At 42.0% G+C, this 25,765-nt stretch overlaps 1 protein-coding gene across 8 annotated transcripts in view; it reads right to left on the bottom strand.

Moving 5' to 3' along the window:
- Positions 1 to 202: 202 nt before the first annotated feature.
- TSC2 (TSC complex subunit 2) overlaps positions 203 to 25,765 on the bottom strand; it is a 33,190-nt gene continuing 7,627 nt past the window's right edge. The window contains exons 14-42 of one of the 8 annotated variants that reach the window (XM_038186837.2): positions 25,498 to 25,579; positions 24,469 to 24,624; positions 24,011 to 24,127; positions 23,321 to 23,443; positions 22,963 to 23,069; positions 22,221 to 22,374; positions 21,369 to 21,491; positions 20,904 to 21,038; positions 20,198 to 20,387; positions 19,674 to 19,767; positions 19,252 to 19,354; positions 18,937 to 19,031; positions 16,252 to 16,383; positions 14,303 to 14,467; positions 13,495 to 13,647; positions 13,211 to 13,323; positions 12,541 to 12,762; positions 11,887 to 12,102; positions 10,318 to 10,386; positions 7,989 to 8,149; positions 7,143 to 7,645; positions 6,276 to 6,351; positions 5,279 to 5,365; positions 4,854 to 5,040; positions 3,633 to 3,772; positions 3,340 to 3,418; positions 2,533 to 2,624; positions 2,160 to 2,258; positions 203 to 1,798 (exon numbers count right to left, since the gene is read on the bottom strand). In XM_038186837.2, coding sequence (XP_038042765.2) covers positions 1,631 to 1,798; positions 2,160 to 2,258; positions 2,533 to 2,624; positions 3,340 to 3,418; positions 3,633 to 3,772; positions 4,854 to 5,040; positions 5,279 to 5,365; positions 6,276 to 6,351; positions 7,143 to 7,645; positions 7,989 to 8,149; positions 10,318 to 10,386; positions 11,887 to 12,102; positions 12,541 to 12,762; positions 13,211 to 13,323; positions 13,495 to 13,647; positions 14,303 to 14,467; positions 16,252 to 16,383; positions 18,937 to 19,031; positions 19,252 to 19,354; positions 19,674 to 19,767; positions 20,198 to 20,387; positions 20,904 to 21,038; positions 21,369 to 21,491; positions 22,221 to 22,374; positions 22,963 to 23,069; positions 23,321 to 23,443; positions 24,011 to 24,127; positions 24,469 to 24,624; positions 25,498 to 25,579 — 4,141 coding nt within the window. In that variant the 3' untranslated portion in view covers positions 203 to 1,630. Of the gene's footprint in view, positions 1,799 to 2,159; positions 2,259 to 2,452; positions 2,625 to 3,339; positions 3,419 to 3,632; positions 3,773 to 3,803; positions 4,453 to 4,853; positions 5,041 to 5,278; positions 5,366 to 6,275; positions 6,352 to 7,142; positions 7,646 to 7,988; positions 8,150 to 10,317; positions 10,387 to 11,886; positions 12,103 to 12,540; positions 12,763 to 13,210; positions 13,324 to 13,494; positions 13,648 to 14,302; positions 14,468 to 16,251; positions 16,384 to 18,936; positions 19,032 to 19,251; positions 19,355 to 19,673; positions 19,768 to 20,197; positions 20,388 to 20,903; positions 21,039 to 21,368; positions 21,492 to 22,220; positions 22,375 to 22,962; positions 23,070 to 23,320; positions 23,444 to 24,010; positions 24,128 to 24,468; positions 24,625 to 25,497; positions 25,580 to 25,765 lie in introns of those variants that run through there. The other 7 variants (XM_038186838.2, XM_038186839.2, XM_038186840.2 and 4 more) reach the window with 7 other exon arrangements.

Genomic DNA, 25,765 nt, shown 5'->3' with positions numbered 1-25,765 from the left:
GACATTCCTACCCACCCCATTTGTTCTTTTTGTCTGTGACCAGAATTTTAATTGAGGTTTCCAGCACAATATGCGAGACTTTCTTACATCAATGAACCAATTAGGGATGCTTTGGTCTGTAATTAACTGCATCAGCCTGCTAGTGAGGAATCTGCCATCACCACAAAAGGCAAATTACCCATGACATTATCATCAGACATGGTTCGAGTCTTCCCAGGTCAGCAAGAACCCACTGACCATACAAATACTTTATTTCCTCTAGGACATATTTACTTATAAACACTCAAAACACAACATACACTTAGAGTTCCCAAACAGCCCTGCATCACTTTGCATCAATTAATAGCATTTCATACATTGTCCTCTTGCCAGTCACTTCACAGTACCATGTGCTGATTGCACTTGAATTCAGCTCCACTGCAAAGGCTCTGCAGTTCCCCCTCATCAAAAAGCCACACTTCCATTCAGTCACAAAGCAGGAGATTAAAGTACTCACAGTATAGGCCAGCTTACGCGGTGTCTCCCAGTTAGTAGTGTAGTGTCTGATGACCATCTTACAACAAGATGGGCTACATAATCCCATTCCACCCGTGCATGCTTGCACTGAAAGGACAGCTTGTTAATTACAACAGCCAAGGTCCCAGGAGGAGAGCCTGGCATTAGGCGTTAGTGCAATAGGCAAAACTCATTCAGAGCTGATGCTACCAGGACAAGTCAACAGTCTTTCAAATTGGATTTTACCGAGTGCACAGAGAGGGATGAGTTATCCCCAGCACTGCTGCAGTTAGTAGAAATCCTGCAGCTGAACCTAGAAACCACATCTGGCCTCTGGCTAAAACCCTTGCAGCCAGCCCCAGTGGGTGAAACTGTTCTGCCCAAAGGTTCGTGCCCCAGCTCTTTGCCATTCTGCTGCTTCACCAAGTGACACTCACCTCCCTGCTTTGCGTTACTTCTGGCAGCAAAAACATTTCTCCTGGGCTGAGGGAGGGTTCACTGCGAGTCTTTCAAAATGGAGACACATTCTTGGGAATTTAAGCAGCATGTTCGGCTTAACCTTTACCAGAGCTGGCAGCAGAGCAAGTCTCAGATGCTGTAGAGTTCAAGTCCCGAGAGTCAATGAGACCTGGAGAGAAGCAAAGATTCCGAGTTGCTTAGAAATGGTGACTGGGTTTCCAGTACTCTGTATTTAATTCCCAATAAAGGTGTCAAAATTCCTACAATTCATGCCTCTTCCACTCTGTGATGAAGTGCAGAGGATCACACTTTGTCTGCTCCCACCAGACACTGGTGTTGAAGGAGTCTAGAGAAAGGTTCTGCAAGAAAGTTCCCATCAGAGATGGAAGCCCTGGAATAGCTCAAACCAAATAAAAACAAAATGTGGAGTTGGTCCTCTCTTGGAGCATCTGCTGGGGATACACAGTATCTTCATCAGACCACAGCGGCAGGCTGAGACAGTGAAACATACTTGAACCTCCTGATAAAGTTCAGTGCTGAATCCACAAGAAAGCAGCACAGCCACACTGTATTTGCTGAACCCTTCTCCTCCACGTCTAGGCAGCTGCACAGTCAGCATGCAGGTGAAACGCATTCACTGCCTCGTCCATCCCAGGACACACCAACCCAGTGGGATCTACACAAATTCGGTGAAGTCATCCACCGAGGAGATCAGCCGCTTCCTCTGACCAGTCTCGTAGGTTGGTGGAGGATCCTGAGGTATCTGGGGAGGGGGCTTTGTCGGAGCAGATGAATGCATTTGCAGGGGAAGGCCAGGAGTTTGGTACTGGGTTTCTTCACGTAGCTGAAAGTCAAACGAGAACAGATGAGCTCTGTATTCTCTGAAATTCTTTTCATTCTCCATTTAGCCAGGGCAGGACAGGTTACTCGGTACAGCTTTTTCTGCAATCCCTATTACAGTGTCAAGTACAGGTAGCTCTGTGTCTAGATATCGGGGTCCCAATGCACTTATCACAAGGGAAGATGCAAATCCAGACCTACATCACTCTACTTACCATTCCCACAAGAGCTGGATTTTAACCTTTATATACACATTATTTCTCTGATTCAGTAAGTTTTGACAGCTGATTTCATTTGCCTTATTTATAATAACACAGTGAGGCAGAGCCCAGCTCTAAACACCAAGAACAGATGTGTTTACTCACCCGGTGCCTTAGTCTCTTGATGTGACGCAGCCGAGCAATCCATTTGGATGGGTAGGTGTCAGTAGGGTTTGATCGACTATGGTGAACCTGGGAAGCCATCTGATTTGGGAAGGATGGGGAAAAGGAGGGAAAGAAGATAGATGCACATTAAGATAACCATGCCAATAACGATAATAGAACATTTCAGTACTGTCTGACTGCGATTGAAATGTAAGCTCATGTAGTAATTGACTCAAAGGTTGGAAGAAATAGCTGAGGCAGAACGCTTATTTGTTTTAGCAAGTCCTACTCACCACATACTTTCCTTGGTAGCTGGTGAAAGACCAACAAGCCTGTTGAAGGACAAAGTCTCAGGGAGCACAGGGGTACTCACATTAGCATGCAGGGCCATCTGACGGGCTACGAATGGCAGGTTCTTGTCAGAGATGATCTTAGCGACACTTGTGTCTACAAGGCCCTCCATGTCTTCATTTTTTAAAGAAAGAAGAAAAGTTCTTGTCAGACAGTTAAGAGAGAAGGACAAGGCAAAAGTTGCCAGTAACCAAATGGACAAGTAATGTAAACCTGAAGAACTGTTTCACAGAATCTCAGGAGCTTCCATCAAACGCTACAGCTCCAGCTTTAACTGACAGAGTTTAGACCACAACTTAACTCAACTGGCTCTCAAATCCTGGCTGCTCTGTAAACGTTTGAGGGGAACCTGCTGAGCTCATTATTATACGAACTGAAACGGAACAAAAATACCCCAGAAGTGCTCATTTGGTAAAAGGAAAGCAAACACCCCTGCAGGTAACTGCACGAGCATTGCAGAACTCAGTATGGAACCCCAAGGATCAGGACCTGCAGCACTGGGAAGGACACTGGCAGCCAACAGCTGCAGGGGTCTCCACCTCCCAACTCTTGCAGCATTCCCAAGCAGTGCTTGGAGGGATCTGCTCTACTCTGTGATCTTTATCTTAAGCTTGAAGATGATACGAGTGATACAGTGGAAAGATGTCAAAAATAGGGTACGATACATAAATAGGATGTCTACAGATGTCACTGGGCAGCAAATTGGTTTTGGAGAGTTTCTCTTGGAAGCTTTTACTTTCGGAATGCAAAAATACTGCAAAGTGATGTCAATTATTGCGCCACCAACAATAAAGAAAAGACTGAGAACAAATGCTGGAGGGATTCCTACCTTTTCGACACTGCAGCGTCACCAGATTACAGTCATAGTCAAGCGGCGTTATGATAACATGCACAAAATTGAACTGACCCTAACGGGAAAACAATACAACAGTCAAATACGTTTTACTGGCATCCAATGTGACTCTGGTGAATGCTATACACTATCATGTGTGAATCCAGTTGAGGCAAATAAACTCCACTCATGATCTCAACACTGTTTACCAAGATAATGCACATCAGATTAAGGTTTTACAAGCAGCCAAATGCCTGTTTTGTAATATGCCTGCAAGTAAAATCTTGTACCTTTATTGTTCCCAGTTTAAAGTCCTCTCCAGAATCATTGTAAACAATAGAAACAAAGTCATTCCCAAGGTGCCTTTTCTTGTCACAGCGATATTTATCCAAATCCTTTGTGGGCATGAGAGTAGCGATGTGGAAAATGGCTGAAGAGGAAACAGAAGGACCCTTAGGCTGAGCTAGGAAAACAATGCTGCAAGCAATGGTCAATACGCAGCGTTTGTCTGCAAGACAACATAGTACCAGCACCACCGTAATGAACAAATATATTGTGCTCCCTCAATAGGTTTGTCCCCGTTTGTGACAGCTGAATCCAGTCCTTCTGGATGGAGCACAGTGGGCAGCTCTTTGCCAGTGAAAGGGTGGCCTCTGAAAGCTCTGCAGCTGCCAGTTCCTAGGTGCTGTCTGTCATGGTCCTCCCTAGCACCACACTTAGAAAAGTGAATTACAGGTCTGGTTTACAGCACGATGTACACTGGAATAAGCATTCCCATCAAGCTGGGGTCGTTAGCTCTCTGTTCACAGAAAACGAACAGGGGACTGGGCACGTGCTTCTGGCTAATTTTTTCCATGTCACTGTAGCATGGTGAGCAGAAACTGGTTTGAGGAAGAACAGTTAAATACCTTAAACCAGGACTTTCCCTAGCTGAACTCTGCAGAGCACCAAGGACCCTGGTGAGTAACGTGCAGCTGCTCCACTGAACTGGACAAAGCCTGATGACTGGGATCCACAGAGCTGCATGGAAACATCTGGGAAGTTCCTCACATGGCTTGCTGGATCCTGGTTGGTATCTGCACTGCTTAGTAGTGTGGGAGCTGGGTAATGCTGTATTTCAAAAAGTAATGACCACAGTAACAACAACCCTCCTGCTTTCAATGCTGCTCTTCAGAGAAATCACTAGCAGAGTTTTGACATGCACATACTGTCCTCAGTTAACAGCCTTCAAAGCAGCTCAGGACCAAGCAGCTTATTCTACAAACCTCTACACAAATCCCTATCAATCTTTTATAGTACAGATTATTTTAGAAGTGGTATGATTTTTCTTGAAGAAGGCAGGTATGCACCTCTCCCTTCCTTGGCTTGCAGAGACATCAGACAGAATGGAGGGAGAACACAGCCCCAGGCCATCCTTACTACGCTTGTGAAAAGGAAGCTTGTAGAAAGCAGCTCAGTATTAAAATAAGAAGAAACCATCCTTCCACTTCTAACTTCTGGAGACATCTTACCTTGCATAATGTCATCATGCCAACAGTAGGTGAACTGTCCATCCTCCCCACACACGTCCAGGCCTCCAAGGTAAATTTTATCTGGCTGACAATCTTTAAGTTCAATGAGCTTCCCTAAGCCAGTCAGGAACTCTGTATAGCGATAGGATCCGTGCTCATTCGACAGAATAGCAATTTCATTGTTGCTCTGGAAAACAAGAACAGAGCAGTCCCACAATGAATGTTAAGAGCACTCCATCAGCATGACTGATTAGGTTATTACCTCCCCAGAAGGGATTCACACAGGCACTGTTTTTTAATGCAAGAAGATACGGAAAAGCAAGGCTACTGCAGGAGCACTACAGATCACACAGCTGGAGTGGCAGTGCCCAGCCTTCTGTTGAGATGTAACCATTAAATCACAAATGTAACTGCTCACAACTCACCTGGCCTTCTCCAACGTAGAGCACTGCGATCTTGTGTGTATCGTAAGAAGGAATCTGATCCAGAAGCTGCACCGATTTTTCAAACGTCTGCAATCAAAACATTTGTCACATCTTTAAAAAGTGACCATCTCCAAACACTCACTGCCCTCCCTAAACCTGGACAGCAGCAGGCCACGCACATACTGACAACACAGTGTAAGCAAAGATCCCTGACCTTCACTAGTGCCCTCAATGAATGCTGCCCTAATTTGTTCTGCAAGAGCAGAGTGCATCAGGTCAGGGTACAGAGCTGTGCTATACGGCAGCTGTCACCAGGATTCTTTTTTTTTTTTTTTTTTAATACTTCAGATGAGATTAGTCTGGCAAACTGCACAGGCTAGATGTCCTTTAGATGACATATTACATCATCTATTCACTTCAGCTCCAGGCATGAAAAATTATCATGTCTCTTGCTCTGAAGAATATTTTTAACACGAAGCATCACCTTATCTCACCCAGGCTCCCTGCTGCCTCACCACCTGAACCAGAAGCAAGGGAAAAACTTTCACCAGGGGGTCTGTGGTGCTCAGCTCATGAGCACTCCTGCACTACTTCCCCAGGAAGCCTGTGATTTATTTCTCCTGCAACCACAAAAAGCATCCTGGCCACTCCCAACTATCCTGATGGCTGACAGGTTTGTCTAGCAATGTTCTGCCAATACCACCTAGTGCTCCGTTTTCATCCTTCACTCCTACTAGCAGCAAAAAAACAAGAACCCACAAATCATCCTGCCTTCTGGCTGGGACCCTGCAACAGCATCAACAGAATCTCTCAACATCTCTAGCTGAATACACAGGCAGAATGTTGGAGCCACCAGGAATGGGGTATAGAAAACTTCCCATCTGTAACACTGTCAGTAAGAACCACCTTTAAATCGTGCCACATGAGCTGGAAAGTAAAAAGGTTAGAAAGATTAACTACAAGAATTTAAAAAAAAAAAAAAAAAATCCTTGCCTACCTCATTTGGCAACAAAAGGGGCTTGTTGTTTTCATCACCAAAGAATGGGGAATGGTACAATTGTAAAAACACAAAGCTACGGGAGAGAGAGAAAAACATGTCCTGTTACCATAAAAAATTTCAGTCCATTTTGACCTCTTGTACGTAAGAACATTATGTAAAGAAGAAAAAAGCAATTAAAATGCTAGCCGAGCATTACTCATCTCCTAGAGACACCGGGTGCCTGGACTACCTGCAGTTTTTAATAAACCCCTGTCATAAAAAACAATCATTATGTCAAACGGTGGCAGCTGCACAAAGCCTCTGTTAAAATGGCAATCCACTGGTAGAACAAAGGAGTAGGAACACACTCCTTCCTCACAGTTACATGGGTACTTCTGGTCTGCAAGACAAATGATTTTATAGACACTTGTATTTTACAAAATTAACCATTAAATGAAGATTGTCTCATAACATAATCTGGGGCAACTACCTATGTCTGAAGTTGAAAAAAATACATATACATGATACCCCCTCATCTTCCTTTTGCACATTAGGTTTCCTGAACAGCAAAACTAGCAATTCATCCTATTTATAGCAAAATTAACTGTAGGTGTCCCGCATTCAAGCCACACGTGCATTTGGACCCTAACGTGGGATCCATTTATTTATACTTATTTCCTAAGACCGCGAAGTTAATTTATTAACAGCAAAATGAATATTTCTATATTAGTGCCTGAAAAAAAACACAAGTAATTCATCTTTCTTTTTAATCAATTACTGTTCTGTAGACCCCACAAAGCCTGCAGACCCATTTGAACAAATCCAGCCCTGGCTCCAGCAATACAAGCTTACTATTTCTAGATTCAGATATGCTCCTCAACCCACCTTGGGTTTATTCCAGGTACTTTCTCAGCATTGGAGGCTGCCGCCCTGCTCCTGAAGGCATCTCTCTCAATCCTTTTCCCTCTCCTTGATGGGGCTGAGTCAGAGATGGTGTATCCCCTGGGCCGGTGCCCAGAGGGGGAGCGAGGCGAGGTGGCAAGCCCAGTTCCATCCAACCCCCCCGACCCAGCTGCTCTGGCATCCTCTCCCTTGCTCAGCCAACTGCCGAGCCCATCCCCTTCCAGGTTCCCAGACTGAGATTTTGATTTCACTTCTGTGCTCAGTCTCCTTGTTACTTCTCTGCCATTTGCATCTTTGAGAACCTCCTGCAGTGTCTGTAGCTCGGGGGAAGAGCTCGACTTGCTGAGTGGCTGGGATGGCTGGAAGGAAAGCTCCTCCAGCGTTCGGCCATCCTCCGAGGGAAGGACTCTCCCGATGGGAATTCCACCCTCCACCAGGTCATCTGATTTCAAAGATTTTTCTTCTTGGCTAGACGTTGAGGAGGACTTCAAGAGAAAGAAACAAATACAAACAGTTTTCCTAATTGACAAAACGTTAAGTTGACAACAGTAATAATTAAGGCAGCCTATGATGCTTCCAGTGAAAGATGAGCAGATTGGTCCCAATACAAAGGAACACAGATTGAGGGCCCTGCATGAAACAGGTATTTACTGCTCCTGCTCCGTTTGCAGTCTCCCATGAGCCACACAACTCAGTCATGACTGTGTGCACATTTTGGTACCATCAGTGAGTAGCTAGAAAAGGTGCCAAGAGGCACAGACAACTTATCCCATGTGTCTGAAGATGGGGTTGCAACACAGCAAAAAAGTGCTGTTTGTTTCTGCTTACCCTGCTATACGACTCGTGGGATTTACTGAACCTTTCCTCACTCAAGACTTGTTCAGAACATGAAGTTTCAAAATCTTCACTCTCTGGAGACTCAGCCGGGAACTCGGTTTCCTTGAGCTCCATTTCCGACGGGCTCCCTTCCTCCAGCACTACCGCAGATTCTACCAAGACACAATGCAGAAGAACTGAAGTCTGCACAGAGGCAATAGACTGGCAGGTCCCCCTCCTTTCCTCTGAAGTACCAGCCTTTTCCCTACGGGATTTCAATGGAAGGCCATATTGAATGAGTGGCCTGGTTCTTTGATTTCACGTCATGTCAGCCTTGCTCCTGGTTTCCCTTTTGGAGAGGATAACTGATCACCTTACCCTGACAGCAAAGGCCTGCGCCTATGTTTGTCAAAACAAGTGCAGTTGTTTCCAATTGTCACTGATGAACAAGCAGGGGACAGAATGAAGAAAATGGGACCTTGTACATCCATACTCAGCTATGAGGACACACAGGAACTACAGAGATGTAAGGAAATACAAGACTAGCATTAAAAGTTCATCGTTATCCAGGCAGTGAAGAGATCAGATCTATGCAAGTATGCAAAGAAATTAAGTTTTTCTTGTATTGAAATGTAACGCTCCTGGTGCCTTGTAGTGGCCTAGGAGGAGGTAAGAAATTTTACTAGGAGCCATTTACTTGCAGTTTGGCAGTTTTCCTAGTATGTCCCAGTAGAAGCAAAACAATTCAGCCCTAGACATGTGAAAGGAGAAGAGAGCAGGAGTAATACATGCACTGCAGCAATACTGGGAAACCTGCATGTGGCATCTGATCAGGCAAATGGGTAATGAAACCACACTGACAAGAAAGCTCCTCGGAAGCCCTGCCTACGGTGGAGGAAGTTATTGCAGCGTTTAACCTTGTGTCTACTTCTGGCTGTGACCCTGACCACAGGGATGAGTCTGACCAAAGGCTCCTCCTGGCCTTGCTTTTTGTCCTGAGGAAAAGGCTGGAGAACAGGAGGCTTCCCATTATGCACACAAGGGACTGGAAGACCAATCTGAAAGGCCAAGATTTGTTTTCCAAATTTAAAAAAAGAAAGAAAAAAAAAAAGCACACACCAAAACTAAAGAAAAATCAGCAAAACATTAAAAAAAAAAAATCACTAAAGCAGCTTTTCCTGGATTGATTTCAGCTCGCAGGACCAAAGTTATTTCAAAGAAGCAATTAAGAGTTAGCATTGCACACACATACTTTCAACAAAAAATAAAAAAAATTAAAACAAAAACAAAACAACGTGCTGATCTGGTTAGCTGTCCAAGCCAGAACACACCTGCATATATCCAGCATTTCCAAGCTTCCCTAGCTCTTGCATCACTGCCAAGATTGCTGGTGATTTTTAAAAATGTAAATGCTCACTGATTATACTTTAGGTGGGAATAGAAGAATTTGAGCTGAAAGAAGTATAGAAAAACATTTTACTGCAGCATCTTTGTGCTGCTTTAAGAGGCCTATGTCAAAAAATAAAACAGCAGTTAGGAATACTCTGGTGTTCTACACAGAATTTTCCACTGAAGGAAAGAAGGTAGAAGGAAATTTCAACCCTCCAATTAAAGTCACAAAGCACTGCAGATCATCAAAGCAATGCAGGGGCTGTGCTTGTAACCTATGCAATTTGATCTCTGCTTAATTTAATGACACAGTAAATTTTACTGAAGCAGAGACAGTTTTTACACTGATATTGGGCCTCCAAAAAGCTAGAATTTAATCACATTTCCACCTTAAATATATATTTTTTTTTCTTTAAAAAAACTGTAAACCAGCATCCATTTTAACATCAAACTTTTAATACGTATTTATCAGCTTCTTTCATCAGATTCTGTGTCCAATTCTGAAAGATTTCTGTGGGCTGAGTAGCATGAGACTTCACTTCTGGGTAGATTGTCCTGTAGCACATTATATGCTATTCTCAGAATAGGGAGCTTTCACATTTAGCAGAACACAAAGCCAATTGTAAACTGAAGCTGAAAATAAACAATTAATCAAGCCACTCAGACATTTTGATAGGCCATTGAACGCTGTGCCTCATGACTCACAACCCGCCCCAGCTAAAAGAAAAGTTGCTTTAAGAAATTGCCTGCACTTGCAAATGTTGCATCTGGCTTGGACTTCTTCATGCTAGTCAAGATCCCATTTGTTGAGAGTAATGAGACCGGGTACAGACAGGAGACATGGAAGGGGAAAATGAAGTATGAGGGATACATTTTCTATGAATCAGAGGTGTTCTTCTATGGCAATACTTTTTTTTTTTTTTTTTTTTCCCTTAAAGATATATAAATATACCTGCCCAGGATATGCTCCTGTGCAACTTCCCTTGACAACTGGACTGGTACATGGAAGAGAAAGAGGCCACTGCAAAGGGAAATCAAGTGAGCAGCTACATCAAAAGGAAGGAGAGACTATATGAAAAGAAAATAAAATTAAAAAGCACAGAGTTTAAAATGTAACCAAGAACCTATTTAAAAATAAAAAATAATAAATAAATAAATAAAAACAAAGGAAAGAACAAGCTGGGATAAGCTCACTAGATGCCAAAGGGATACTTCAAGGGTGCAAGGTTTCAACATGAATAAGGAGGCATAAACACATTCAAACAATGCAGACTCAAACTGCTCTCTTTGAAGAATGCATCTTTGTGAGTTTTAGAAACAGAAAGTTCCTCGGTGATGTCCTAGCACAAACAGAAAACCACTCTGAGCTTTTCCTGAGATCCATACTTTTGGCAAAAGATAGTTTTTAAATGCACAGAAGGGTCTGAAGAGTAGAAATATGTATAAAGACTCACGGCTTTAACCTCTTAAGAGGAAGAACACCATGCATATGAGAGTCTTAAAGCAAAACTTCTTCAAAACATTCACTTCACTTGTTGCAGCTGGCAGGCTACTGCAGAAGCTAAGAATATGACCAAAATGATTTTCTCACTGAGTGCTACAGGAGTGGCATTCAGGTGAGTGTTTCTTTTGACTGATCAGTTAATGCCTACATATCACAAATTTGTAGGACTCAACAGGAATGTTCATGGATAAGATTTTTTTCTTCTTTTTAACTGGATTTCCAAAACAACTCATACCATTGATGCCACCTACTCAGAACAGCCTTGCCTGTTGCTATCACCGGTCAATTTTGCTAGAGATGCTGACAGCCTCAGCTAGATGTTGTTGGTGACAGCTCCGAGCTGGAATTCCTGACAGCTTTACAAGTTCCAGCTTGGTCAACAGTAACAACCCAGCATTAACACCTCTTTTCAAAGTAAACTAGCACCAACATCACCAGGCACTACAGCCAACACAGTGACAAACCCTGGCCACGACATTAACGGCACCAGTCTGAAGGCTGCAAAGTCTTCTTAAAAGGTGAGTACATCCACAGCTGCTGGGATTTGTGCTTTGCCATCTCTGCTGTAAAGCAGTGGCAACTAACTGACCCTAGGCTGTTTTCCTAGGAAACTACCGCTGCCAGCGCCCCAAAAAACCTGTAGACAAATGGAAGTGCTGCATGGGAAGATCCATTCACACATGGGATGCTCAGATCAGCGGGAAAGAGAAAAGATCCGTGACTTTACTTTCATTTGGCAAACAGTTATCATTAAACACATTACTCCTGCAAAGAAGCTCCACTGCTCCTCTCTTTCTTTTAGTCAAGAAAGAGAGCTACTTTTCTGATGAAACATCAGAAGCAAGGAGGAAGGGAATTTTTCACTGAAAGCTACAAAGAGAAGTGATTCCCTTTCTCATTACTGTTACTCCTCAAGCCACTAACTTACACTTCAGGAACACCTACAGTAACTTCAACAGACTTGAAACAGGCTAGTGACAGCTATGCTAGACACACGACTGGCTTGACATCTCTCACCTGTGTTGGAACGTTGGAGAAGCGATGGTTTGGCTGTCCCAGTGGCCAAGCTGGAGGAGGGGACAGAGAGGGACTTGTATAGAGCCGTTTCTCGGTGCTCTTTAAAACGCTCTGCAGCCATGAGTGCATTAGACAGCTCTTGCAGGGGCATATTGTTAATATCTGAAGAAAACGGACTCAGCGGGTTCTCCAGACTCATCAGCCAGCTTGTGTTACCTGGTGAAGAAAATTAGGGAAGAGCATTAAGGACTTCCACTCCAGAAAAACACACACAGTTTTGGATTTTGCAAGTATCCAAACAGAGAACAGATCTCCTCAGTTCTCCTGACATCTGGCAGGATCACTTGGTTGTTTCCTATTTTCAGCACGTAGCTCCCACTACTCTATACCTTGTCCCAAGTCCTTCAAAAACAATCCTTAGTAAACTCATTATCATAGCAGGTTCCCAAAAGGTATTCATAATGCTCATTTTAATTAATGATACTAGGTCAGTTATTTTCTCAGGAAGCAACCTCCAGCTGAAAAAGACAATTCCCAGTTAATGTACTGCAGTATTCAAGAATTCTGACCTTCAGCATGTCATTAATCCTTCCCTAACAGCAGATGCACCTACGCAACTCAAAAAGAGTTCACTCCACACCCAGGTAAAGATACCTGTTGGTCTGCGCACTAGGATTTCTGCCCAGCCCTGTGTCAGCAGAGGGACATACGCAGCTAAGTTTGCTTTTTCTTTCTGCAGAGGAGTCTGTGGAGCAGGATTAGACTTCTCTGATCGAGATGAAGGAGCAGGAGGACTCTGTGTCCCTTGGGAAGCTGAACCACCAGGGAAGTGGGAGGCTGAGCTGTCTAAGGCACCAACACGTAAGGCATGACCACCTAGCAAGACAAGCACAACACAGAAGGGAGAAATTGTTTAGTTGATACTAAAAATATTTATAGTAATTATTTACTAGTTAAGTAAGTAATAAAAATATCTGAGAAATAGTAAATATTTTGAGAGCCTCTGTGTGCACAACACTGAGAACCTAAGAGCTTTACCTTGCACGTATTTCTTATAAACTACATGGTTAGGTAGATATAGGTGGTTCTCATTGCAAGTGCTCACCATTTAACCAACTGTCAAAGCTTTCCTGCAAGGAAAGGCAAGCAGAAGCAGCACCAGCAGCACTGAGACCAACAGCTGCTGCTACCTGCCCACTGTTAAGTACCAGGAAGGTCCAGATTCTCAGCTCAGTTTAGACCCAGGTCTCTTTAGTAGGTGCTAGGACACCTAAACCTGTAACAGACCCAGCAACGGCAGTAAGACTCCAGGATAGGAATTTACCAGACATGGATCTGACTCTGTTGCGAGAGCTTCTGCAAACCTGCTGCCCAGCTTGAGATTCCAGTTTTGCTGGAGCTTCTTTAGTTTGTCTCACTTGCAAAACAGGGTCTGAGCTGTGAAAAAAAGATATTGGTGATGTTGAGAGAGGATCGTATCATGTCGGACAAATACAACAGTCCTCTTGTGGTAAGAGGAAAACCTTAGAAAAAAAGCACAGTAACAATGGTGGACGTTTAAAGTGACTTTGTTAGGTGGAAGTTTCTAGAAATGCAAGCAAAAGTTACCTTGACTCTGTGCTGCTTTGGAACTCTCCAGAGTCTAAGCCAAGCAAGGACCTTGTCCCTGTCCCGACACTTGTAGTGATAGTCACCAGCTTGTTACCAACCAGCCAGGTCTTTGTCCTTCCTCCAGCCAACAGAAACTCACCCACAGGAGACCTAAAAAGACATTTTCATGTGATGAGCACAGCTCCCAGACTACAAAGCACAGAGCCTCCAGAGGCAGCTGATTCTATATGATTCCTTGTAACTACACAGGAGATACTTTCTGTTTTCTTCCTTTTTATGGCAACTGAAACATATTCCCCAATCCATGTAGGTGTTACCCATCAGGATAGGGATGAGCTAACTTTCCTTTCATTAGATAGAAGCACTACCACTATTATCCTGGCCACACATTACAGAGCAGTACGGGAACAAGGCTTGTCTGGGCTACGTGTCCCCTTTTGGGAGGGTTTCACAAGAAAAGTGCCCTTGGTTGGAAGCCAGCTGGCATGGTACTAAGTTCTATAGCAAAAACTGCTATCGTCAAGCAAGGGCATGGAGCAAAGCAGTGCTCACAAACAGCGTGCCGCTGGGGCTACACAACCTTCAGCGCATCTCCTTCTGATCAGCTCAAGGCTGGGGACAAGGCTGGTTGGCTGCAATGGACTTTTCTCATCTAACTTCGTACTTACACAAGCCAGATTTTATCTGCAAGAAATGGCTCCTAGGTCTGCCAGAATCTCAAGGGTGTCACAGCAACTTTCACTGATAAAGTAAAATATAAACCTCAAACAAAAATATTTCTCCCCGGTCACCGACTGACCCCTACCTCTTTGGCACCGCAGTAAAGTTTGAAAAGACATATCGGGCCATCATATCCAGACAGGTCTCAGTGAGTTCCAGATGGAGGTTTTTTAAGTTGTCATCAGCCTGAGCCATTGAATTTTCATCTGCAGAGCCCAGGCTTGAACTAGTGATGGATGTTTGTATCCGACTAGAAGAGAACGTTTCCAACTGACAGATCACATTGCAAAATGTTCATCCCCATCACCCAGAAGACAATATTATGCAGAACCACCTGCGATACATGCATGTGCCAGAATAGAGAAGTGGCCAGACATTAAACCCAGGATATAATCAAAATATTTTTGGATCTCCTTCATGTCGTGCTTTGTAGATTGTCACTGGAGGATGTGTGTTTTATCTTGAGGCTGAGAAACATCTAAATGACCATCAATTGATGAGGTGAGGCCAGTGCTCTCTGACGTCTGGTGGCCCATGGGCAAGTGTGCCAAGCAACTGGGGAATGGCAGCACCATGCTTTGAATTGGCTAATCTATAGTGAGGGCAAGCATTCTGTGACATAAGCAACCTGCAGAGTTTCCCAGGCAACATGTTGCCCATGAGCCATAAATCAAGTCTTTCTAGACTTAACTTCATAATATTGTGGTTTACTTTTCCCTCTGTTACATCTCTTTCATATATTGATTTTCTTTTTCTCCAAATAAACGCAATAGATATGTTTTTTAATTCAATTTGAAATAGAAAAAAATTGCACTCTGTACAGGACATTGGCACAAGACTAGAGAGTAGTTCTGCCTTCAAATTAACAAAGTTAGCAATGTGATTTAAAATAATTGCAGTAACAGGCTGGATTGGGATGTTTTTATAAAGAAGAATCCTTATGCCATCATAATAAAAGCTAAACTGAAGTACAGCCAAAATTTTACAATGTGACAATTTCTTTGGCATCACTAAGGTTAATTATCTGAGCTTTTAGTTGCTACAATTCGAATATAAAAACAAAAGAAAAAAAAATCACCTAATAGATTAATAGATTAATGAGGATATTAGAGAATCAAGTGCCAGAATGATATTCACAATCTAGTCACGTCAGTGTCTTTCCCCTGAATAACGTATAGCTACGGTAAAAAGCACAAATACATGCAATAAAATCCTATGGATAGGAAGCCTTAATGATCAAGGCACAAACATTCCGGTTCAGATTTCCAATCAACACAGCAATGTTACAGACAGCAATTTAAATTTCAAGGGAAGCAATCCAAAAATAGGTTTAAAAAACTAGCGTAAATCATTTCATCTTTCATGTGAGCAAATCCATGTTTGTGATTAAAATGTGTTTTCTTTAGCCATAAAAGCAATAGCTTCCTACGGGCTGGGCGTGTTTCATCTTTCACTACTCTATAGAGAGACAAATGAAGGTTTTCATGTCCTTGTATTTTGACCAGAATACTTCTGACAGCCCCCTCTGCATCAAAAAACAAATCCCAAACCCAGGCCAGAACTATTCCTCATAGTTTGGAAAGAGGGCCTGCTCTTAAGTTGGCAGAGCATAAAAAGCATCTCCTGCAGCAAGTCACTGCTTAGAAAGCTAAAGTTTCAGTGGGTTTTAACCAGTATGCTCACTTACACAGAATGCAACCTTTTTCTTTTTTTTTCTTTTTTTTTTTTTTTCCCATCACCATATTTTGCAAATAGATTTTTTTTCTTGCAAAAGCATCAGAGAACAGGGCAAAGCAGACATACACAACACACGGGGCAATGTGGCAGCCCAACAGCCAGCATTGGGAAGCCATGGAATATCCATGATGCTTTCCCAAAACCTAGACTGTGGCCAGGAGCAGGTTTTTTTTTAATGTGGATCAAAGTCATGCAAGCATCCCACATGCAAATCCACCCTGCTTCCACCCACCCTTGCAGTAAAATTTCCAAGTGCTGATTTGCTCTTGGATTCTCCCCACTTAAAAGTGCCTCTACCTGCGGACCACATGTTCAGACACACTGATGCTGCGGGATCGGAAGGCATCAACTGCAGAGGATTCTTTCAGCTCTTTCACTGGAGGAGAGTTATTCAAGCCTTGCTTTGCATTTTTGGCTAGTCTTAAACTACTAGGTGGAGAAGCACCAAGCCCCATAAGAGGTCACAGGAAGGGAGGAAATCATTGAAGGGATGTAGGTTGAAAGGTCACAGGTCACAGGGTCAATATTGGGGGATCCCGGAGGGTGATGTAAAATAAAACAAATGCCAAAAAAGGAAAATAAAAATTAAAACGTACAAACAAGCAGAGCTGAAAGCATTAAAAAGACAAACCACATTTTGAAAACAAGGTTTTAAATGTGCTACAAAACAAATGAAATTAGTACAGGTTAAAACAAAAAAACTGATTGAAATGATTGTTGGAATACTGAACTGTTAAACAAAGGCAAGAGAATCTTATTGCTAATTTGGCACAAAGCTCTCAAGTCTGAGAAGGTTTGTGCAGTTCTGCCAGCTCTTGTGTTATCTCACCTCAACAATTCAGCACAGCTAAAAAAAAAAAAATGGCTACTTACACAAAGACCAGATCCCCAGATCCTAAAATGCTTTCCCAGTACCAGGTAGCAGCACATTCTTCCCAGAGAGACAGGATTCTAACATTGTCAGGTCTGGCCTGAGCCTGAACTTCAACTCTGAACCACAAAAACTTACCAGGGTCGGTGAGAGGTGTCCCTTGGCTCAGATCTTGAGACACTGGGGGAGACTCAGCCTGTCTGAAACTGATCCTTCTCGCACTGCACTGCATGGATGCGGGGACAAGAAGGCAAACATCCTCTCCACTGCTGCTGACTGCATGATGCTTTTGTCAAATAAGCTATCTTACTTCAGGTGGATCAAGATAACCCACTTGACTTTCAAGAGGAACAGAAAAGAAGATAAGCCTTCACACTGTCTGGTGCCAGCCACATGTGGCAGATGACAGCAATTAACATCTAAGAGGCACTTCAATTAGTCACAGCTGAGCTGCATGCCTGGCTGGGCACCAATAGGTAGGTAACAGTTGGTTCAGCAGTTCACATTGCCTTATATAAAATGAAGATACCCATTTAACCCTTTTGACTCTTCCTAAACATGATTTATTTGCTCTCCTCCTTTCAGTGAATGATTACATTTCAGTAACCTGATGATTACATTTCAGTAATCCAGTCACCTGGATGGATTAGAGTTTATTTCTCCTCCTCCTCCCCCTGACAGGTTACATTTCGGCCACAACTGGAGATGTGACCACAGAGAGCAGAGACCCACGCTGAGATAATCACCTACACCAACACTGCCATTCAGCAGCCTTGAAAATTGTTGGAATCTTCATCTCTTTCAACACCCAGCACCTTAGCTAGAGCAGAGAAATGCTTATTCTTTGGGGTTCAAAGCACAAAACCCAAGCACACAAGTTTCTCAAGCAAGGAAGCAGTTATCTGCTCAAAGCTATTTCTTCTCCCATTTAGCTAGAATCTAAACTTGAAAGCAGAGGCATCACTGCCATTCTGGTGTTTCAAGTTGCTGTCTGAGTACAGCCCACACTCCTCAGCAGAGATTTCTATGAAAGTGATCCTGCAGCATTAGCGAAAGCCTTTAGATACAGTAGTATTCCAACCTGGTTGAATTTAACAGGGTTTTTTTTTGGAAAAAAAAAAAAAAAAAAAGATTAGCTGAAATTCTAATTCAAGAGACAAGTGTCAAAAGGCTTCTCTTCCAAATTTCTGAATGAAAGAGGAGGAGATGGGAGAGATGAAACACAAAACAGGGTTTACAGCTATAGCATTAGGGCAGGGATGGTGTTTCTTCATTGCAAGATACTCGCTGAGCCTTGCAGTTAAAGTAGAGGCACTTTCCCCAGGGTTCAAATGCCACTGGATGCGTACTGCATGTTAACACTGAAGCAAGTTAAGTGAACCAATTTAGGTATGTCCTACAGGTAAAAGGACATTAGAGAACCCCTGAATGCCTTCCAAGCAATATTCTTCCATCCCTGCAAATGTTACTTTGAAAGACTACTGACAAGGCACATTCTGACTTCTAAAGATACCAGGCTTTGCTTAAAACTGACATACTGCTTTCAAAATTAAAAAAAGGATCAGGCCATTCAGCCACAGAATTCAGACGCAGCTGTCTGCCACCCAGCACATTGACTTGAGTGATATCACTACAGAGAAACACATTTTTTGCTATCTTAATTTATACAGGTTTCTAATCAATATAATTTACCTTGCAATTGTTTGTAATAGTTATTAGAGATCAATTATTAAAAGGAGTAAACACTATCAATATAAATATGGTTCTCTACTACTTCTGGTATTACCCTTCTCTATTCTGGTAGCAGTGTACCTGAAAGAACCATTGCTTTCCAAAAATTAACCACAAAAAACCCACACCTTAGCCTAAAAACTTACAGAACAGTGATGCCTTCATACGTACTACCAGACTGTCAGACACGTTTGATTTCAACTTCTTACCAAACTCAGTTTGTCTTTTACCAATCCCCTGACCTAAAGAGGTTTACTTTGCTTGCTTAAATGCACTGTCGGATTTTGGATAACTAGACAGCTTCCTTCCAAAAAACATAGGAATGGTGTGAGCATGAAAACAGGGAACACAAGCCCCTCCTGGAATCTAACATTATTTACCTTTTTGGCCGCTCATTGAGGCTTGTACTACGAGCTCTGAAACTGTCCTTCTCAGGTGTGTCATCAAACGAAAGGAGGACATTCGAGCGCAAACCCTGCCAATTGAGACAAACAGGTAACAGCTGGAATGAGCAGGACTTGCAGCTGAAAGACCACAATCGTGGCCAATGCACAAGAACTCACATTTAGTCTTGAAAAAGAAGTTAACAAGAAAATGAGCTTTTCTCTGGCTTCAAACAGAAACTTTATACTTCTCAGACCAGTATAAGCTGTCCTTTTAATTTATGTACTGTTTGATTCAGTAGTATCCGTTACCTTTGTAATATAGGGGACGAAGTCCTTTCGGAAGGGAAGGCGACACCGAATGAACCACATAGCTATCACGTGATGGGCCAGGCAAACAATGTACTGGTTAAACCTAAAACAGCAAAAAGATCTCCACAGAGTTTAATGCTGCAATATGATGCCATTCCAGAAGTGAACAGAGGGACTTTTCTATCAGAGAAATAGAACTACTCCTTTACCTACTGTAAGTTTCAAGAAAAAAAAGTTCTATTTATGAAAAACAGACATTTTGTCTGAGGAGATTACGTCCCACCTTCAGAAAAGGCTTAGAGATACCAGAATGAGGAATATCAAATACATAACCTTGGTCCGAGTGCTACAAAAAAAGCTTATCTTATTCTCTTTATTTTACAGATGAAGAAGGAGAAGAAGTGTGTTTGCTATGAACTTACTTGGAAGGGTTTGTGTAGGGTAGGGAGATGGCAAACACACTGGCATACTGCTCTGCTGCAAAGTTCCTGTAGAGGTGAGGGAGCCTTGCTAGAGCTAGAACAGTTCAAAAAGAAAACCAGCACAGGTGAGCTTTGAACATGAGCTGTTCAATACTAGAATTCACTTTAATTCGAATTGTTTTGTTTCTTCTAAATAATCAGCTGACATGAATACTAATATCATGGCATAACCGCACTATTTAAATTATAATCAACAAGGCAGAGAAAACAGCTTTGTATTTCCCATCACTGTATGGTGGCACTGCACAAAACATGTCTCTTTCTTCAGCGTGTGCAAGTGCCTTCAATAGAAAAGCAATAACAATTAAGAGATGATCAAACATTGATATTTTGAGGACGGTGAAAGGGAATTACCAAAAAAAAAAAGAATTTGCTGACTAAATGCAATCAAAATACTTATATTCAATGCAAACAAAACATTTACAACTGTAGAAGATCAAACATAGAGGAACATTACAACTTACTTGAAAGAAATTCTAAGAGAGGGATTGCCATATTGGCTGTAGCAGAAATGTGGGTTAATTTGACTATTAGGACAGGAAGCGCCTTTATGATGATGTCAGGCATCTCGACACTACAGACAGAGAGTGCCACAACGCATTGGTTCGCACAGCGATAGATAAGACCATGTTCTAGGCAGTACACGATTTCACGCTAGAAGAATAAAAAACAAAAAGAAAAAGGTCATAATGCAGGGAAGAAAAAACACGTGACATATCATCTCTTGACTTCAGTTACCATTTTAGAATAATTTGCAAAGTATAGCTACCATAAGGCCTGTATGATACACACAAATTCTTATCCAAAATGCACCAGAATCCTAAAAGAGGCTGCATGTATTCTAGGCCAAAATCTTACTGTGGGACATAATCAGGTAGAAATTTTAGAAATTATTACTTAAGCTTCTGATTAAATACAGGGATGTATCAAATCCTTTTTAGGGACAATTTTTGTGTCTTTCTGTTCAATTTTTACATTTACCAGTGTCTTCCAGCAGAAGGTAAAGTCACTCAGCAATGTGTGAGTGGGGGAATAGGTATAGGTGGAGAACAGTGAGACCAACTAACCAGACAGTTACTGCTGCAAAGTTAGAAAAGTGAAAGAGAAGGAAATACTCCACTATACAGGCTCAACCCTGTAATTTCCCCCCGACACACACATTTCCCCTACCTGTTTAGCCTTGTCCAGATAATTATGGTAAGATATTAATGCCGTCAGCACTGGTACTACAGCCAGATGCAAATCAGTGCGAGAGAAGCCTTCTGGGGTACCATGGAGTCTGTCAGTTGTCTTTTTGTCTGTGAGCTGATATAGCACACATTAAGTTAGAATACCTTACACTAAGAATACTCTCTAAAAGGCAGTGGAAAGGCACTGCCCATAGCCACCTTTGCATAGGTGTGTATATATCTATATATATATAAATAAAATACTATATATAAAGAACAAAGACCGATTACTAAATACCTAAAACAACCCTCACAAAAAGGGAAGGTGAGTGAGGACTGACAACAAGCATGATAACATACTAAAAATACTATACTTCAGAATACTAGACTGAAGAAAAAATTTCAAAAAACTATCAAGCAAACTAAGAATCTGACGATTATATATCAGTAGGGCATGCAGCATTACCATATAGCTCAGTGCAGATGCCAGGAGGTCTATGTTACAAGGAGAAGTTAGAAACAGCACTTTATAGCGGAGAGATTCTGGCAATTTGTTGAGGACCAACTTCAACACCTTCCAATCTGTCTCCTGGAAAGAAAGAAAAAAAATAGGGTGAAAAATTTTTGTATGATGAATTCTATTCGTTTTGAAAGCAAGACCAATCACATTCCAGACATACCATTTCCTAGGCAGTTGTATTTCTTGCCGTGGTAGCTACATAAAAAGAGGTGACATTTATCTGTCACAAGTTACTGCCTGTCTTTCATCCAGCTCTAGGTGCAATACTGAAAACCGACTTGTATCCAGACCTGATTGAGCTCAACCAGGCAGAGCCAGAATTCAACTCTCCTGACCACTAACATAAATGAGCTTCCAAAGCAAGACACCCTCTCAGAATGCAACGATGTCCAAGGCCAGCATTAATGAGCAAATTACACATATATTTCATTAGCAACTGGAAAATTTACCAATTTTCATTATACTTCAAAAACTTGCAATTGGACAGTTTCTTTTAGTTTCAAATGCCCTTTCAGAAATAAACAAAGATCAAAGAATCGTCCTAAGAAATACATTTTTGCCTTTGTCTGCTCTGAAGCAGAGCACAATGAAAGCCTTGCTGAGTTCCTAAAGAGCTGAACTGCTGCTCCGACTGGTGGTTATGAAGTTGTACAACTACACACAGGTGCTCAAGGAGAAGGATTTAAGTATTGCTTTTTAGGCATTACTTAGATTCTCTGGGATGGCATTCTCTAGCCAGACATTTTCAGTTGACATATCTCATATGAGGATGGTAGCTGTCATTAAGGGGGGACATACTTGCTTCAAACACTGCAGAAGGACACCGAAGACCATCGAGTATGGCAAATACCCTATACGGATGGTGGTGTTCTGGGAAGGCACACTGGGACTTCCTGAAGGTGGAGAGAGCGTACCAGTCGGCTTTTTCTCAGAAGCTCTCTTCTCTGCTTCTCTGCAACATGGGAATGCAGAAAAATAATGTAATGGAAAATGAAGACAACAGCCTATCCATATTACCTACAATGCTACCCTATTTGGTAGCTAGTTTGATAACCAAACAGCAACACAATACTATTTTCAATTAAAAAACATGGGATTGCCAAGTAGACCAAGGTTTCGGTTTGGTCAGGATAAATGCTTTTTCTATCCAGACCCCTAGCAAATTTAGAGAGGTATCCTTTGTGGTATGTTACACAGGAAACATCAGAACAAGCTATAAAATTAAAATAGCCAGATCTGTACAAATCATTGAATCAAATCTCAGTAGGAGAACTGGTTCCAGACAGGAAATTGCAAACATTTTTGTGAATTTTTGAAACAGAAATTCCATGTCCGGGATTGGTAATTCTGTAGACAAGTCATTTGAAAAAGCACAGAGTTATTAGTTGAGACCATCCTAAGCTGCAACTATAGGGTTGCCTAGCAAGAGATTCATCGGGATTTGGAAGGTTTAGACAAACTGGAGATGAACTATTAAACTCATGCAAGAATGTAGAATAGTTCTGAAAACAGCATTTGCTAAATGCTATGAGAAACCTACACAAAGTCACACAGACAATAAGGGCTGAATCTCACTGCTCCATCCTTGTTGGAAAGGCCAAGACGGTGGAGGGAGTCAGCTCGAAGCATCAGCAGGAAATCAAATACCTGCAATAGACAAGACACTGGAGTAACTAAAAACCCAGGCCAGTCACATACTCTCCCACCTCCCATTCTCACACCTGCAGGCACAAAGGGATTTCTTCCAGATGCTGTGGCTAGTTCTGTACTCCTACTAGCCAAGAAATGCTTAATTTTGCTTCTGACCAGCTCTACAGAACACACTGCCCACATGCAATCCAAGATTCCCAGAGACAGCACACAGCTCTTGACCTACAAGTACGGGTTACTGCTCATACCTGCAATCTGATGCTGCTAGCAACAGGTAGGCTGTACGAGTACATATAGTGGCGCTGGACATGGTGAATCAGCATCTCGTATACACGCATTGCGTGGCTGGAAGGTAAGCTGTAGAGTTTTGTCTACAAAGGAACAGAAACACAATCTAAAGGCAAACCGACACTGGTTATTCAGAAATGTTTATCTGCACTGAAAATTCAAGAACAACACAGCTAAGACTTGCTCCTGAAAGCAAGATGAACAGACCAATCTAGTCAGAACCTTTGCAGAGACTTCAGAGCAACTTTGCCTGGCTTCAGAAGGGCAGTGTTCAGAACAAACAGCTCTTTGCAACTGCTTCAACTGTATCTCAGGATATGCCACCCAAACACAGTGGATCTATTCAAGGTTAGGAGCCAATCTCCTTCTGCTACAGCTTATGAACACATCTGCCCTCCACATGTGAAAATGTACTCATATTCACTGTACAACAGTAATTAAGAGGAAAAAAAAAAAAAAAAAAAAAAAAAAACTTTTAGCAGTCACACAATACCCAAAACAAAAGAAGTGACCAGAAAAGTTAAACTTTTAAGTGTGCAGATCAAAAGGCAGATAGTAGAAGTTCTCTGGAAAAAAAACAACAATGGAGTCTAGCAGAAGACTACTCTGAAGAACACTTGTTTAACACTCTGACACTCTGCCACGTTTACCTGAAGAATTATCAGGAGTCCAAGAACTGCTGTCTTGACATCTTCCAGAGAAGCGGAATATGATAGCAAATCCCTCTCTTCCAGTTCAGATGGAGATGAGAGAGAATGTGCAGCCACCTGTTTAAAAAAAAAAAAAAAAAAAAAGAAAGAAATATAACACAACACTTTAAATTCACAGCACAACTTTTCTTTAATTCTATCTTGGAAGATCAAACAAGACCACAGAAATTCACCCTTGCTGGAAATTCTGCAAGCTCTGTCACATAGCTTGGATGTATGTTCACAGGGTTTTGAAATCTCTGTGCTCCGTGCCTGCATCTATAAAACCCAGCAATTTTCCAGTACCCTGCTGATCCATGCAAATCATAAGATTCATGGGTTAGTCTCCTCAGCCACAATACAAGGATCTGGCAAAAGCCGTCATGATGCTACTGATAGTTGAGCAAACTCTGCCTCACCTTCTCTATGATATCAAGCAAGCTGTTAAAGTGATGCGTGTTGCAGCCTTCAGCAAGGTCTACAAGTAGCTGAGTGGCCAGTTTTCGAACTTGATGGTCTTTATCCTCTGGAATGTGAGCCAGCTGAGAGATCACAACTAAGTTTATCAGCTCTTCCTGCAAGAGAACAGAGTTTAATAAATCCGTACACTTTGCTGTCAGTTTCTCAGTCAGCACGTTAAAGAGGCAAACAGAACAAAAACAACACCGGTATCAGGCTTGTTCCTCAACTAACCATTCGGTTCCTTGATCTTTCCTCTTCCCTCCAGTTAAGTATTTCTGTATATCCCTCCTTCCAAACATTTAACACTTTTGTTGAACTTGGATTCAATGTTTCGGCTTTCATCTTTTCTACAGACAATGTCAACAGTCTTATCTGAGCCTGGGCTAAGGGAATTCTGTGGGGCTTTTTTTTTTTTTTTTTTTTTTTGACAGGCAGGAAACATGACAATAACATGTTTTCATGTTTTCACAAAACTTCAAGGAATCCAAGAAGCACCTCTGCCCCTTCTGTCCTCTGACACACTCTGGGTACATTCCGAGGAACTGAAGACATCTCTCTCAAAAAGCTTCCATCTTGGATCACAATTAAACTGGAAGCACCAAGACAAGCCAATCTGCCCATGTCAGATTTTGTTCAGACCTCACCTTTTTACAAAGATTTTAAATGAACTCATCATCTCTCACCCTAACCTTCTGTTCTTCCAAAACAAAACGTATATGGAATTAATGACTTTAAAACAAGGAAGTGAATCCACGAGCAAGGATGTCTTCAAAACACTCCACAGCAGCTCCCACTGCAAGTCACACAGACCTTTACTCAGCTAAGGGCAATTGAAAGGTAAACTCTCCTAAAGCAATGTTTGTTGTGTTCAACATTTAAAGTACAGTTCTGTGCATTCTTCAGTGGCAGAGATGACACCATAAAACGCGCCTCACCAAAGCCTTTAAGATCTCACACGTAATCATCAGGAACAGATAAACACATACCTCATAGAACTGTCTGTTAATACTCAGTACAAAGGACAACACATCCAGAACTTTAATACGAACAGCACTACGGCTTTCATTCCTAAAATAGAAAGAGCAAATTCAAGATGAGTGAAATGAAGTTGCTGGTATTTAGGTGAGGGGGGAGGAGGAGAAAACGAAAATAAAACTAAATCAAACTAAGAATTTTTTTAAGAGTTAGAACACTAACTGTTAGAGGGAAACTCAGCCTTCAATTAATGTCTCTACATACAAAATCAGATTCAAG

Source organism: Anas platyrhynchos, chromosome 15 (genome assembly GCF_047663525.1).
Source record: "Anas platyrhynchos isolate ZD024472 breed Pekin duck chromosome 15, IASCAAS_PekinDuck_T2T, whole genome shotgun sequence".
Lineage (NCBI taxonomy): Eukaryota > Metazoa > Chordata > Aves > Anseriformes > Anatidae > Anas > Anas platyrhynchos.
The sequence above is the reverse complement of the archived record's forward strand: the minus strand, read 5'-3'. Positions and strand labels throughout refer to the sequence as shown.